General features: G+C 45.1%; 1 protein-coding gene and 1 long non-coding RNA gene across 2 annotated transcripts; both read left to right on the top strand.

The window, feature by feature from the left end:
- The first annotated feature begins 8,078 nt into the window (after positions 1-8,078).
- Positions 8,079-11,044, top strand: LOC144648298 (uncharacterized). Its single transcript, XM_078507905.1, has 3 exons — positions 8,079-8,878; positions 9,622-10,087; positions 10,480-11,044. The coding sequence occupies exons 1-3, from the start codon at positions 8,131-8,133 to the stop codon at positions 11,042-11,044; spliced, it is 1,779 nt and encodes a 592-aa protein (XP_078364031.1). The 5' UTR covers positions 8,079-8,130.
- A 111-nt stretch (positions 11,045-11,155) lies between these two features.
- On the top strand, positions 11,156-13,427 carry LOC144652377 (uncharacterized). The gene is made up of 3 exons (XR_013570521.1): positions 11,156-12,085; positions 12,513-12,798; positions 13,078-13,427. It is a non-coding gene; the product is annotated as an uncharacterized LOC144652377 (long non-coding RNA).
- The last annotated feature ends 3,339 nt before the right edge of the window (positions 13,428-16,766 follow it).

Raw genomic sequence — 16,766 nt, 5'->3', positions numbered from 1 at the left:
AGTACGATGTAGAAAAAAGTACAAGCGTGGCCCAGAGTTGTATCTTGCCGATACTCTTTCCGGAGCATAACTACCTCAGGAACACCTTCCAGGAAAGGCAGATCAAGAAGTAGAAAGAATCCACTCTGTGAATTTCTTGTCAGTGTCTGAGCCACAAATCCAAGAAATCCGTGAAGAACCTGCCAAAGATCCTGTCCTGCAGTCTCAGAAAGCGGTTATTCTGAATGGATGGCCCAACCAAAGAGAAAGCCTACCTGCTGAGCTGCACCAATAATTCAATGTGAGAGATGAGTTGGCTGCTCAAGATGGTGTTATTTTTAAGGATCCAAAGTGCGTCATCCCAATGAGTCTGAGACCCAAGATTAAAGAGAAGCTCCATCGATCCCATATCAGTATTCAAGGTTGCTTGAGAAGGGCACATGAAGTTGTGTATTGGCCCAACATGAACAGAGAACTGGAAGAATTTATCTCAAAGCGTGAAACCTGCAATACCTTCCAGCCTGCGCAACAGAAAGAGCCTCTAATTTGCCATGAAGTTCCTCAACGCCCCTGGGAAAAAGTTGGCTGCGACATATTTACATGCAACAACCGTGATTATCTGTGTACAGTTGACTATTTCTCGGATTACTTCGAGATCGACGAGCTACACAAGGCAAAGACAGGAGCTGCAGTGATTGGAAAGCTGAAAAAACGTTTCGCCACCCATGGAATTCCTGATACATTCCACAGTGATAACGGTCCACCTTTCAATTCAAGCGAAATTTCAGCTTTTGTCGCTAGTTTGAACACGTGACCAGTTCACCGGAGTATCCGCAAAGCAACGGCAAAGTCGAGAATGCAGTAAAGACATCCAAGAATTTGATGAAGAAAGCTGCCAGTACCAACTCAGATTTCCAGCTTGCCCTACTGCACTGGCGGAACACTCCAACTGAGGGTATGCAGAGTTCAGCCGCACAGCAAATGCTTGGCAGACGTACCCGAACCCTGCTGCCGACTTCAAGAGAACTTCTAGAACCCCAGCTAGTCAGAGACGTAAGAGAGAGAAAGCTACAAAGGAAAGAAGTTCAGACGCTCTATTGTACGGGAGTTTTTACGGACCCCCACCCCCATAGTTTGCGACATTCAAATGTATAACCAAATATGGTTATAGCACATGTAGTGACTTTCTCAGAAACTGGAGAGACGATGCAGCGAGTTGAACTGTGACAACTGTGAGCATACTGTGAGTTATTTAGTGAGTTTTAGCTGCGGAATAAACCTGAAAACTAGTGAGTTCTGTGTACCGTTGTTGAACGGCTCACTTTTGGTGCCGGGACCAGGATACAAACGACCAGGATCAAAACAACCGGGCTAAACAAGAAGCAAAACAAACATGAGCGACGACGAAGGAGAAGCTAGCCCCAGCGAAGACGAACAACGTCTCGTTCGAGAGATTGACAAAGAAATTAACAAGCTGAAATACTTTTGGAGGAGACAGGAGAACTAATTGAACTTGGGGACTTTTCTGAGATGGATATCGCCAACAAACGAGCCGAGAAAATTATCGCGAAACTATCGGATCTTATTTCACAGACAGAAGAGTTGAAAATCGAGCGAGGAGTGACATCTCGTTCTGTGAGACTGTGGAAGAAAGACACCAAATCCAAATATGCAGCGTTTGTTATCGACAAGGAGAGGCTTGGAAAGTATCTGAGCGAAAAAGAAGAGGAAATTGAGCGGCGAAAAGAAGATTCGAAACGGGAACAACAGATGGAGGACGAGCGGCGACTATGCGAGCTCTGTGAAAGACAACAGAACCACGAACGTGAGTTATGGAAGGAAAAGCTCGAAGCAGAATTGCGGGTAGCGGAGAAGAAATTAGAAATGGAGAAAACCGCCGTTTTCAGCACGACTTAACTGACGAAACTTAAGATGACACCGTTCAAAGGTACTGCTGACGACTGGGTGAGATTTGAAAACATGTTCCTAACTCAAGTTGATGCCAAGTCAATTTCTGACGAAGAGAAATTCGGCTATCTGATAGAATCTGTCGGGCCGAAGGTGAGAGACCGAATTGCAAACCTGAAACCTGGCAGTATGGGTTATAGGACGGCATGGGAACGACTTAAAAAAGAATTCGGTCAAACTAAAGTCGTCATCAACACTCACATAGATGAAATTATCAACCTACCTCTGGTCAAAGGAACGAATTATTTCAAAATACAAGAGTTTTACGAGAGACTGAGTAACAACTATGATGCTCTCCAGCACTTGAAGGAGCTGAGAAATTACAAGGGTTTGTAATGAATACGATCAACAAACTGCCTCACGTCAAACCAGACCTAGTACGAGTTGATGAGAATTGGGAGGAGTGGTCTATGGAACATTTAATTGACGCTTTGCAAAAGTGGCTCAGGAGAAATCACGTGGAAAACAGCAAATGCGAGAAACATCTCTTCACACAGAAGCCAGGAGATAATCGGTCACCTTATTGCCTTTTCTGCCGAAAGAATGATCACTGGAGTGGAAACTGTACCATGGTAACAGGGTTGGCGAACAGGAAGAAGTTCTTTGTGGATCACAATTTATGCTTTAACTGTGGGCGTGCAAACCACAGAGCAGACCTGTAGTATTCTTAAAGGCCACAAAGGCCAGCAACTCGATCTCACAGTAGCACTGTCACATACGCACTAAGCATACAAAACACAATCCTTCGCTTGACACGTGACCACGGTTTCCCGCGCTATGAGAGTCCCGGATGTCTATACAAATGTACAACACTACATCTCCCCTTTTCTTCGCTTATGAACTCTTAGTAAAAACTCAACAAGATAATGTCAACAATGTCCCATAAGGCAAATAGGGCACTCTTATAAATGTAACATAATCAAAATACTGTCACTGCAGAAAACTTTTGTTAATGTAGCAAATAAAAGTTTCTGTCACTACAAAATGGCAACCACCCTTAGGTGGTGACATAGTCACTGAATCTGTCCGGGGGTCGGGTAGCTCTCCCCGATCTCCTTGGTGCTATCTGTGTCTGGATTGGACTCTGATCCTCCACTGGAACAGTGCTTGCTCTAATCTCCGGGCTGGGTGTGAGTTCTTGCCCACACATGTGCTCACACGGTACTACTGCAGGAAGGCTTGGTTCAGCTGACTCTTTAGCTGGAGTCACAAATCGCTTGACATGCTGGATGTTTCGCTTGTATTCCACACCTTGAGGTGATTTTAACTGGACCTGATCCCCGTAACGTGCTGTCACCTGATATGGCTCTTTCTCGTAGTTTGGCGACAATTTGTTCTCCTTCCTCTTCTCCAGTAGCACAAGATCTCCCTCTTGTATGCATTTCTCTGCTGCTTGGTGCTTCTTGTCAACATGGTCTGCACCGATTTGCTTTTTCTCTGCATCATGATCTCTGGCTTGCTGATACCCCAGATTCTCAGGTTCCTCCAAATCAGCAACTTCTGGCAATTTAGTGGACATTTTTCTCCCATACAATAATTCTGCTGGGCTTTTGCCAGTCGTTACATGCGGAGTGGAACGATAAGCCAGTAGGAACTTGTTCAACTCTATTCTCCAGTCTCTCTTCTCGGCATGGGCAACTCTCATTGCTTTTAAAAGGGAACGATTTTGCCTCTCGACTTCCCCATTTGCTCTTGGCCATAGTGGGGTGGTCAGCCTATGCTTGATGCCCATTTCCTCCAAGTATCCTTCCATTTCTGCGGACACCAGGTTGGCTCCGTTGTCGGTTCTCAAGGTACTAGGTACCCCATATCTAGAGAACTGTTTATCTAAACACTTGATAATCACTCCAGAAGTGGTAGATTTAATTACATCTACTTCCACCCATCGGCTGAAGTAGTCCACTAGGACCAGCAAATATTCTCCCGTTGGCATGGGCCCAAGTAAGTCCAGTGCTACATCCTGCCACGGCCTCTCTGGCATCCTGGTTGTTTTCACTGGTGGCGTGATGGTCTCCTTTGTAACCAATTGACACCCATAACACTCTCGGCACTTCTGTTCCGCATCCTTATCAACACCCGGCCACCACACCTTAGACCTCAGCCTCTCCTTCATTTTGACTATCCCCTGGTGACCCTCGTGTGCAAGCTCCACAACTCTCTGTCTCAGCGCCTTGGGTATCACAATCCTCGTTCCGCGCAGAATAATTTGCCCAATGAAAGTCAGTTCGTTACGTACCATCACAAATGGCCTCGGACACTTCTCCCAGTTTCCGCTGATGAGGCAGTTACGCACTGCTTGCAGCTCTTCATCCTCTGCTGAGGCACGCTCTATCTCTTGAATTTTGACTGCTACGGGGACTGCTTGAAGGGCAACCATTCGAACATGCTCATCGTCATAACGACACTTCTCTGATGCAGGGATCATTGTCAAACGTGACAGGGCATCTGCAATATTATCTCTTGATGCAACACAACACACCTTATAATTATAAGGCTGCAGTCTCAACACCCAGCGCTCGATACGTGCGGATGGTTTGGATCCTCTGGAGTAGATCACCTTCAGGGCCTCATGATCTGTAACCAAGTCAAAGGTTTGCAACCCGTACAGGTATAAGTTGAACCGCTCACATGCCCACACTAGTGCCAACGCCTCCTTTTCCGTCTGACTGTACCTCCTCTCTACACTGCTCAAACCCCTGCTGGCGTAACAAACAGCTCGACCCACACCCTTCTTTTCCTGTACTAACACTGCACCAAGGCCCACAGGACTCGCATCAGCTATCACTCGAGTGTGTGCATCTTTGTCGAAATATGCTAGAACAGGTGCACTGGCTAACTGCTGTTTCAGTTTCTGAAACGCCTTTTCCTGCTCACTGCCCCATACAAAGGGTACTCCCTGCCTGGAAATTGCCCGTAGAGGCTCTGCGATGGTCGCAAAGTTGGGAATAAAACGTGCACTGAAGCCAACCATCCCCAGAAAGCTTCTAACCTCTGTTGGCGTGGTTGGGCGGCTGGACTCAAGCACAGCACGTACTCTCTCTTCAGTGGGACCAATTCCGTACTTCGATACCAGTAGTCCCATGAAAACCACCTTGTCCATTCGGAACTGACATTTCTCTGCATTGAGGGTGAGGTTCTTCTCCTCCAATCTCTGCATCAATCTATGAAGATTCCCGTCATGCTCCTCATCGTTCTTGCCATGTACTATCAAGTCATCGGCAATATTCTGAACTCCGCCAATATCTGATATCACTTGCGTAACTATCTGCTGGTACTTCTCGGGTGCAGAGTTTACCCCGAAGCTCAATCTCTTGTACCTGAATAGTCCATCATGTGTGGCAAATGTGGTTATGTCTCGAGAGCCCTCATCTAACTCTATCTGGTGAAATCCAAGACGGAGGTCCAATCTCGAAAACACTGTACTGCCGTTGAGATTCTCCAACACTTCATCCACAGTTGGTATAGGGATCCTTTCGCGAATAATGGCTTCATTTGCCTTTCTCATGTCCACACACAACCTGATATCCCCTGATGCCTTTGGCGCAATCACCACCGGACTAAACCACGACGTCGGCCCATCTACCCGCTCCACAATATCCTTGGCAATGGGGTCTTCTACCTTCGCAGTTACCTTCTCTCGCAGTGCAAATGGAACACGCCTTGGCTTCTGAGCTATCGGTGTCACATCTGGGTCAACATTCAATTTCAACTGGTAGTCCTTAAGTTTACCGACACCGACAAACGCCTTTGGGTACTTAGCCTGAAGGGCTAGGGCTAGGTCCTCTCTGACAACATTGCACTGCACAGATCCACCACTCGCACCCAAACCAATTCGTAGCAGACCCAGGGCCTTTGAAGTTTCATGACCCAGCAGACATCTTCCAGTCTTGGCCACCACTAAGTGTGAATTTATCTTCTTGTCACCTGCTGAGATCTCAACTTGAACCTGACCGATTACTTCTAGCTCCTTTCCACCATATGCATACAGCCGCTTGCGGCAATCTTCCATTTTCGCAGTAAGGCCTTTTGCCTTAAGTTCCTCATATTCTTTCATTCCTATGAGGTTGCTTACTGAGCCAGAGTCAATAAGCACTGTTGTTGTAATGCCACTAACAATTACTTCTACTACTGGTTCTTTAGAACTGATTACATTGCACGTTTCCTCTCTATTCTCAGTCACTGCGAATGCAAAAGCACAGTCCTCCTCACTATCAGATACCTCTTGACCACCCACAAAGTTAGTATTGTGATTTGGACGTCGCTGGTTTGTTTTACTTTTGCTTCCATAACTATCACTATTTCCCTGACAACACAAAGCAAAATGACCATACCTTCCACATTTGGCACATTTCTTTCCCTTCGCTGGGCAGTTCCAGTCCCTTGCCAGATGCCCCTCTCTTCCACAATTGTAGCACTTTTTGTTTTTCTCATCCCTTTTTCCTTGTCTCGTCTTGACTGCATTGACACTATCTTCCTCCACTTGCGATGTCGGTGGGCTCACCGTCATGTTTGTTGCCTGTCGCCCCGCCGCTTCCCATGCACGAGCTTTATCTAGCGCCTCTTCTAGTGTAATATTCCTTTGTTCCAACAGTTTTCTCTTCAGTTCAAAATCCGTTAACTTCTCGATCAGCTGATCCCTCAAATTGTCGTTCAAACTCGTTCCAAAATTGCAGTGTCGGGCCTGTTTTCTTAGCCGAACCATAAACTGGTCAGCAGTCTCTCCATCTTGTGGTGTAAGTTGGCGAAAAACATGGCGTTCGTAGGGAATGTTCTCCTCGACTCGAAAGTAAGAGTCCAGCTTGCGAATGGCAATTTTGTAAGCATTGTCACCCTCCTCTGGGACAGGGCCAGGGTCTTGTAGATCTTCAAATACGTCCTGTACTTCCATCACGGCGAAATGCAAGAGTTGAGATGTCTTCTTACGAACATTCTCGATGCCCTTTCCATCGGCATAATATTCAAACGCACGCTTCCATTTACGCCACCTCTCCGCGACTTGCGAAGCCGGTCCGGTTAAATCCAACGGCGGTAAGTGTTTCTCAGTCATATTTATCCCATCCTCGTCGCCAATGTAGTATTCTTAAAGGCCACAAAGGCCAGCAACTCGATCTCACAGTAGCACTGTCACATACGCACTAAGCATACAAAACACAATCCTTCGCTTGACACGTGACCACGGTTTCCCGCGCTATGAGAGTCCCGGATGTCTATACAAATGTACAACACTACAAGACCAGTGCCAGAGGCATGGGTGCTTTAAGTGCAAATACAAGCATCATACTAGCATATGCGACAGAGAGCAGAGAGAAACCAGCAGTGAGAATGGGGTTTCGATGACTGGCTACACTAATTATGAAGAGGAGAGAGTACTACCCGCCATAATTCCTGTGAGCATAGAAGGACAGGTTCTTTGGGCCTACCTGGACACAGGATCTGCACGCAATTTTATCTCTCGTGAAGCAGTCAAGATGTTAAAGTTGAAGCCAACTCGTCATGAGACCCGTGAAATCTTGACGGTCAATGGAACCAAAGTCCAGTCCATGGACGGAAAATCATGTGAAGAAATTGAATTCACTGGCTCAAAGTTAGTGGACTTTACCACAGTGAGGAGGCCAGGCATGAACCAGCTGAAACTGAAGTACTCACATACACAAGACAAGAGGTTCTACATGACATCTACGGGAGAACACCAGATACATCTCATTCTTGGAGATAGCATTTACAGCAGAATAAGGACGGAGAGAGTGTTCAAAGGGAAGCGAGGAGAGCCCCTAGTGGAAGAGACATTGTTTGGTTGGGTGGTCCATGGTGGAGATGAATATGGGAGTGGCAGCACCTGCATGTACCTGAGAGAGGTTAATGACTATGAAAAACTTTACAGTTTAGATGTATTAGGGGTTGAGGATCGGGGTGAGAATGACCAGCTGGACATCCTGCGTGACTTCAAGGAGAGTGTAGTGAGAAGAGAGGATGGAAGGTATGAGGTCAGTTTTCCATGGATTCCTGGAACAATGTCATTGAACACAAATGAGACACAGCAGAAAGCGTCTTGAGCATGTGGAGAGAAAATTGTTGAGAAATGAGAAGTAGAGAGAAGAATATGGTGGCATCATCGAAGAGCAGCTCAAAGCAGGCGTAATAGAAGAAGCTCCTCGGAATCCAACCGGAGAACGAGTATTCTACATGCCACATAAACCAGTTGTAAAGCAAAGTGCAGTTACCATGAAGGTTCGCATGGTGTTTGACGCGAGTGCTAAGCCACACCCATTGGCCAACAGCATCAATGACTGCATGTTTACTGGGCCACCATTACAGCCACTCCTATGGGACATAATGGTTAGAGCGCGAATGTCCACAAATCTACTTCTGGGTGACATTGAGAAGGCGTTTCTGCAGATTAGTGTGAAAGAGGAAGATAGAGATTCATTCAGATTCCTGTTCAATGCCAAGGGAGAAGAGAAACATCTAAGATTTACACGTGTACCATTTGGAGTTGAAGCGAGCCCCTTCTTATTGGGAGCCACCCTGCAGCATCACTTTGAACAGCAAGGGCCAGAAATCTCAGATACCGTGAGCGCACTCAAGGAGAACACTTATGTTGACAATCTAATGCAAACGGGAGGCGATAATGAGAAGCTTGTGCAGTTCAAAGAAGAGAGCACTGTCATACTCGAGTCAGCTAAGTTTCCAGTTCATAAGTGGGAATCAAATGTTAAAAGTCTTGAGAGTGAAAGCATGCCAAACCCTAGCAAGATTCTAGGACATACATGGAACAAAGAAGATGATACATTGGAGCTACCTGCAAAGCCTTTCCCACACGATCAGCCAGTGACTAAACGAACTATCCTCAGTTACTTAGGAACTGTGTATGACCCACTCGGGATAATCTCACCCACTATGGCTAAAGGAAAGCACATCTACCGTGAGACTGGTGATGAAAAGAAGGGGGGTTTTTTTATTATTATTTTTTTTTATTTTTTATTTTTTTTTTTATTATTGCTCACACAAAGGTTACATGACTTCACACTACATTTACAAAAGTTACAATTCAAAAAGAAGGGTTGGAATGCAGAAGTTTCTACTCATGTGAAGAATAGATGGCTCAAGTGGACAAAGCAGCTTAAAGACGTCAGAATTCCTAGAAGTGTTGCTACCTCAATTGGAGAGATGGAAGCAGTCCATTTGCATATTTTCGCAGATGCAAGCATTCTAGCAAGCTGTGCAGTGGCTATTGCGGTTGTGGAGCAGGTGACAGGTGTGGCTAAAGGGCTGCTGACATCAAAATCCCGAATCTCAAAGAGAAAAACTTCAATAGCTAACTGGAGCTTGTGAGCGGTCTTATGGCAAGCGTGGGAGGCAAGCGTGGCCGAGTGGTTTAGGGCGCTGGTGTTGTAATCCGGAGGTCACCGGTTCGAGGCCTGCCCTTGCCACTAGCTGGATTTGTTCCTCGGTTGTCCCGAGTTCAAATCCTCGACCACGCTTTGTATATAGCCAACTGGTCTGCCTCCTGCCAGTTAGGATTTTTAACCTTGTTATGTTCATTTATAAATTATTTGTTTCCTCTGTTTCAGTGGTATGCCTGTAAACTAGCTATCTCGTTGAGATATGAAGCTAAGTGCATGACCACTATAAACACATATTTATTTTTATTATTTTTTTATTTTTTTATGGCAGCGAATATGGCGAAGAACATTAGCACTGCTCTTCAGCGATGGCCCATCAAATCTACCACCATTTGGATGGACAGCATGGTGGCGTTGTATTGGATAACCAATCCTGGCAAAGGTTGGAAGGTGTTTGTGGCAAATAGAGTGAAGAAGATAGCAGAAACCACTGGTCCAATCAACATCACTTGGAAGTACTGCCCATCAGAAATGAATCTAGCAGACCTTGGAAGTAGAGGGGCGACGATTGTGAAGATGGAGAAAGGAAACTGGTTTACTGGTCCAGATTGGCCCTTGGATGAGAGACAGTGGCCACAGCAGCCAAGGCTGAACAACAACAAAGCGACAGATGAGGAGTTCAAGGCCACCCAAGAGGCAGTTCTTTGCACAGATGAGTACAAGTTTGATGAGTGGGATGCATTGCTCGAGAGAAGTACCTACTGGCGGACATTGAGAGTAACAGCATGGGTTTTGAGGTTCGTCAGCAATTGCAAGGCGAGAAGAAACAAGTTAAAGAAAACAGCAGGGCGTTAGTAACCGAGGAAATCACGACTGCGAGAAACTGCTGGGTAAAGCCAGTCCAGAAAGCAGACGAAGCATGTCTACAATCGCCGGGATGGAAGTTGGTCCTTGATGAACATACAGGTGTTCTCAAGTGTGAAGGCAGAATTAAAGGATACAGGCCAACGTACCTTCCTGGAGGACCATTTGCTGAGAAGCTTATTGTTCACACACACAATCATGTCATGCATCTTGGAACTGCGATCACAATGGCAAGTGTGAGAGAGAACTGGTGGATACCGAAGTTGAGAGCGAAAGTTAAGAAAGTTATTAAGAAGTGCAATGTTTGAAAAGTGTTCTCCACCAGACCATACGGAGTGCCGTCAACAAGTGCCTTGCTAGAATACAGAACAGAGGGGAGCAGGCCATTCGAAGTGACCGGAGTAGACTTTGCCGGACCTTTTAGTTACAAGGTTGGCAAAAAGGAACAAGGAAAGTGCTACCTTATTATTTTTACATGTGCAAGCTCCAGAGCAGTCCATTTAGAAGTAACAAGGACCCAAACAGCAGACGAATTCAAGCAGAAACTCAATGCATTTATCTCACGTCGAACAAGACCTCGCATCATCATCTCAGACAATGCAAAAGTATTCAAGACTACAGCAGATTGGATCAAAACCATCAGGAAAAGTGAGAAGCTGCAGGATTATCTAGCACGTGAGAACATTCGTTGGCAGTTTAACCTTGCAAAATCGCCCTGGTGGGGAGGATTCTATGAGAGATTGATCAAGGAGATCAAGAAGGCGATGCAGAAGACCTTAGGACGGTCACATCTTTCCTATGAAGCATTTGAATCAGTCATCATGGATGTTGAAAGAAATCTTAACAATCGACCCCTGACGTATGTTGAAACAGAGGGAGGAGAGGAATAAGTGCTGACGCCGAACGTGATCATGTGGGGGCGAGATGCATATCCAGTAGAGGACATTGAAAATTCTGAAGCAGAGAAGCTGACGAAGATGATGCCAAGGCCCATGTGTGGAAACGCTGGAAGAGAGAGTATGTCCACAGCCTAATGGAAAGCCACAGGCTGAACAAGGAAACCGGAGCCACACCTAAAGTGGGAGAAATTGTACTAGTTGTTGGAGATGAGAAGAATCGCGGCGAATGGAAGAAGGGAAAGGTGGTGCGTCTTGTACAAGGCAAAGACGGAGTTGTGAGAGGTGTGACGTTGTTTCGTAAAGGACACACCATTGAGCGACCACTTCAGCTAGTCCGCCCTTTGGAAATCCGAGCGGTGGAAATACTGATGAGCCTCAGGAGGGGAGGAGACAACAAGCTGACTTAAGAAGCCAGAGACCAAGAAGAACTGCAGCTCAGAGAGCTGCCAAGAGAATTGCAGAACGGATGCGTGCAGAGGAGGAGGATTGATAAACTGGACTGTCACTGTGTAAACCGGACTGTCGTCGAGCAAACCGGCCTGTTGTCAAGTAAATCGGACTGTCATTAAGTATACGGAACTGTCGTGAAGCAAATCAAACTGTCTTTTGAGTAACATGATTGTAAAAATTGAGCTACAATTTTTAGGGGAGTTGTGTACGGGAGTTTTTATGGACCCCCACCCCCATAGTTTGCGACATTCAAATGTATAACCAAATATGGTCATAGCACATAGTGACTTTCTCAGAAACTGGAGAGAGGGAGGGAGTGAAGACATCTGTTTCGTCTCATGCCAAAAATCTCCAGAAGACACTTCGCCTTCTTCAGTGGGTTCTCTGTTTAAGAGCAGTATGGGTGTTTTAGATCATCAGCAAGCAAACGTCACAATCACCTGTGATGATGTTTTCTCGAAGAAGGAGGATGGCGCCAGTTTCTCCCCAGCTGATGTCACCGTGCAGATGGTCAGTCAAACCCAGCATGCACAGTGCTCAAACTGTTCCATCCTAAGCTGGAAACAAAACTTGAAATGCTGAGTAAGTAGAAATCCTAGAGTGATATAAATCAAGCCTTCTTTAGAATTGGCTATTCTATGCAAAAAATAAGTATGCATATCATAGCGACATGTTTAATGTCTGTTAAGAAGGGGGTGATGTACATGGACATTTTGCCAAGACCTATTACGTCGCACGAACTGTAAACAATTCCTGCAACTACATGTTTCTTTTACATGTTCCCTAACTTTCGTTTTCAGCAAGCACAAGGGAGAGCGAGTTGTTGAATAGAATTTCAGGTAACAAACTTGTATTTTCCGCTCTGTTGTTTGCGCCATTTAATGTTTAACCGTGACAGGTATTTTTGGAAAGGTTTAAACCGTAAAGGCTACTTCGAAAAATAAATCTTATTTTTGGAATTTAACCCTGCCAAGCATTCCTTACCATTTATCGTTTTTCTTTGCTTCAGAAATCGCCTGATGTACAATTTCGAAATGCATCCCCCACAAATGGTGATTCCCATTTTACTCCCCGAACTGGCAAACAAGAGCTCTATGCTGGTTTTGGGGTCTTCATTTCCTGCGTAGAGCTCCACACGATACTGGCGAGAACAGTTGGCAAGCCTCAGGACCTGCTCGGCCAGCTGGTTAGCTATTTCTTTGATGACCAGACACTTACAAGGTCCGTTCCTTTACAGGGGATCCGTTCCAAGCAGAAAAATGTTCTTGATCAGAGGATCGTCCATGCCATCATGGGTACGTTACCTAATAACCTGGATATAGCAGATATACCCAATTTTCTTTTCATTAAAAACAAACAAACACACTTACAGTGTCTGCACATTCTCTGCCTGATCGTCGTTGCAATGTTCAGTGTTTCTCTACATTCTGTATGTCCATGTAGTTCAGTAATGGCTTCTTCAAGTAAGCAACCATTCACCTTAGAACGTTTTTTTTAATTCACACAATTACCTATTTTAATTGTTCTTTGAAATTCAAACTTATGTTATCTTCTTTGTCAATTAATATTTTCAGTTTATGCTCAGAAGTGCAATTCCCTGTGGGTGAAAGAGGAGCGCATGAGCAACAAGGTTCGACTGGCCGCGGATAATCCGAAATAAGTGTGTCACTGCGGCAAGAGGACTAAGTCGTCAGCTGAACTGCTGAACTCTTAGCTGTTTATCGATTAGCTTGTTTGGTCTTGTTTCTTCGGTGATAAATGGCACTCATGTCAAATAGTTTTTTGAATTTTTGCTTTCTTCGCACTTTTAATGCTTTTGCAGGGCTACAAATAATTTTTTCACTTGAAAGGACATATGTCCTATTAAGACACCATCTTGGTCGGACAAAACAAAATTATGTACGGACAGATTTTTATTCATTGTTGCCGCAAAATGATTTACGATAAAAAAAATGACCTGAGTAAAAGCACAGTGAGTACAAACGCGAAGATCTATGGGTTTAACAATGACAAAGCAATACCAAACGCCTTTCAAAAAGACGTCAATGAAGCAGCCTTTGAGTTGGCGAAAGAAGAATCAGACCTGCTTTACAACAGAGCCGAGTTAAAAATTAAAGCTGAGGCAGAGGCTCCTAAAAGCTTTATAGTTAAGAAGAAAACAAGATCACGCAGTGTTTGTAACGAGAGACCACTTGAGATCACGCGCAAGACATGCGACATGTGATGTGATTTACCGGAACGGTCTGTAGCACTTAAAACATGTGTCACAGATCAATAAAAACAGTTGTATTGACCACATCAGTCTTGATGAGTCTCTCTTGTATACAAGAACAAAACATGGTGTCAGAAGTGTAAATTCGTCAACGATGACAACTCCGAGCGAAGGATCCGCAAGTGCAAGTGCCGATGAACAAGTTTCAGTGCCATCGCCAAGCTATGGAATCCAAAGCAATTTGCCTGTCCCGAATCGATTGGACATGTCTGGCAATATTTCCGAAAATTGGAAAAAGTGGAAACAAGTGTGGGATTCGTTTGAAATCGCATCACGTCTCAATGAGCAGGAAAATAAATACCGCGTTGCCACCTTTATTACTTGTATAGGATCGGAAGCGCTGGAAGTTTACAATGGCTTGCCGTTTGAAAGAGAAGAAGATAAACAAATGATGAGCAAGGTTCTGGAGTTAATGAAGAAGCACTGCATCGGACAGACAAATGTTATCTACGAGAGGTATTGCTTTAACAACAGAAACCAGGAAAGTGGAGAATCGTTTGACGCGTATCTCACAGCGCTTAGAACTCTCGCCAAAACATGCAATTTCGACGCGCTCACCGAAGAATTAATTCGTGATAGGATCGTATGTGGAATTTGCAACACAGGAACCAGAAAGAAATTACTACAGCAACCCAAACTGACCCTCCAGAGGTGCATTGATGTTTGCCGTTCGATGGAAACAACTGCGTCCCAAATGAAAGTAATGAGTGGAAAGGAAGACGTCAATGCGCTCTATCGGAAAAGGCAAAAAGATGAAAGACAAAAGCGATTCTAACCTGGTTAACTGCAAATACTGCGGCAGAAGGCACGAGAGATCAAGAGATAAGTGCCCAGCGTACGGGAAAAAATGTGCGAAATGTGGCAAAGCAAATCACATCGCCAAGCTGTGTAATCAAAAGAATGTTATGCGAAAACGCAAGAAAGAGCGGATCCATGGAGTTCAAGATCCGACAAGCTCGCTGGATTCAAGCGACGATGATTACTGCTTTACGATTTCACTCGAAAATCGCGAAGAAGAAGAAAAATGCGTAAACAACGTCGACAATCAGCCCATCAAATCGAAAATCTTCGCAACAATGGAAATTGAAGGTCAACCCATTCGCTTTTAAGTTGACAGTGGCGCAACGTGTAACGTGATAAGCGAAAGTGATCTGCCGGATGGATGCCAGATCTTACATTCGAATCAAGTCCTCAACATGTTCAATGGATCGAAAATGGAAACCATTGGAAGATGTCGTGTAAATTTGACCAACCCGAAGGTTAACGAAGATTGCGAAGCAGAATTTGTAGTTGTCAACAAAGATTGCACCCCACTGTTAGGTTCAAAAACAGTGCAACAAATGAAACTAATTGAAGTGCGTTACGAGAACATTTCATCGATACAAGATAAGCAAGAAGCAATTGGGCTGACAATGCAGCAGATTACGACAGAATTCCATGACGTTTTCACTGGCGAAGGAAAATTCGAGAAGAAACTTCATTTGGAGCTAGACACGAGTATCGAATCAGTAAAACAGCCCGTCAGAAGGATACCAGTGGCAATGAAACCCAAGTTAAAACAAGAGCTTGCCCGGCTACAGGAACTTGGTATTATCAAAGCAGTCGACACGCCGACAGATTGGGTCTCCAGTCTGGTGATTGTAAAGAAGCCCAATGGAAAACTTCGAGTATGTATCGACCCAAAGCCGCTCAACAAAGCTTTGAAACGCTGCCACTACCCACTTCCGGTGATAGACGATCTCCTGCCAGACCTGTCAAAAGCAAAAGTTTTCAGTGTTTGCGATGTAAAAAACGGATTCTGGCACGTCGAGTTAGATGAAGAATCGAGCTATCTAACAACTTTCGGCACTCCGTTTGGTCGCTACCGATGGCTGAAAATGCCCTTTGGCATTTCACCCGCACCAGAATATTTCCAGCAGCGTGTAGATCAAGCAATCGAAGGCCTCCCTGGTGTGCGCACGGTTGCAGATGACATCCTCATTTCCGGCGAAGGCGACACTGTAGCAGAAGCCGTGAAACATCACGACAAGAAACTGCTAACCCTTCTCAAAAGGTGCAAAGAAAAAGGAATCAAATTAAACAAGGAGAAGTTCAAATTGAAGATGACAGAAATCCCCTATGTTGGTCATGTCTTAACAAGAGATGGACTTAAACCGGATCCATCCAAAATAGACGCCATAAAGAATATGAGCCGACCAACAGATGTGAAAGGTGTACAGCGGCTCGTTGGCTTAGCAAACTACTTGACAAGATTCTTAGAAAAGCTGGCAGACATCTGCGAACCACTTCAACAGCTGACGCGTAAGGATGCAGAATGGCAATGGAGCGATGCTCAGGAGAATGCTTTCAAGAAAATCAAAGAAGCCGCCACCCAAGCACCTGTCCTGCGATACTTCGATCCCGCCAAAGAGACAGTGCTCCAGTGTGATGCCTCAGACACCGGCCTTGGAGCCACACTGCTAAAGAATGGCCAGCCAGTGGAATATGCTTCCCGATCCTTGACAGATACAGAGCGCAACTATGCCCAAATAGGAAAAGAATTGCTAGTCATCGTGTTTGGAGCAGAGAAGTTTAATCAGTACACCTATGGTCGCAAAGTTATCGTCGAAAGTGACCACAAACCACTTGAAGTAATTTACTGCAAGCCCCTCGTGGCTGCACCCAAGCGTTTACTGAGAATGCTATTACGCCTGCAGAAATACGACCTTGAAATTGGTTTCAAGCCTGACAAACACATGTACCTGGCAGACACGCTCTCCAGAGCACCTCTTCCAGACACCAAGTCGCGAGATGAAGTCCTAACCATTGAGAAAGCAGTTGAAAAGATACAAATGGTTGACTTTCTGCCGCTCCGCAAAGCTAGTCTTGAAGAAATCCGCAAAGAAAGTCTTCGAGACAGTACCACACAAACACTCCAGAAAGTAATCCGAAGCGGCTGGCCTGAGACCAAAAGCGATCTAGCACACCACCTCACGCCATACTTTAACATTC

The sequence above is a fragment of the Oculina patagonica genome, chromosome 4 (assembly GCF_052425735.1).
Source record: "Oculina patagonica isolate OP01 chromosome 4, crgOcupat, whole genome shotgun sequence".
In the NCBI taxonomy this organism is placed as follows: Eukaryota; Metazoa; Cnidaria; class Anthozoa; order Scleractinia; family Oculinidae; genus Oculina; species Oculina patagonica.
The sequence above is the reverse complement of the archived record's forward strand: the minus strand, read 5'-3'. Positions and strand labels throughout refer to the sequence as shown.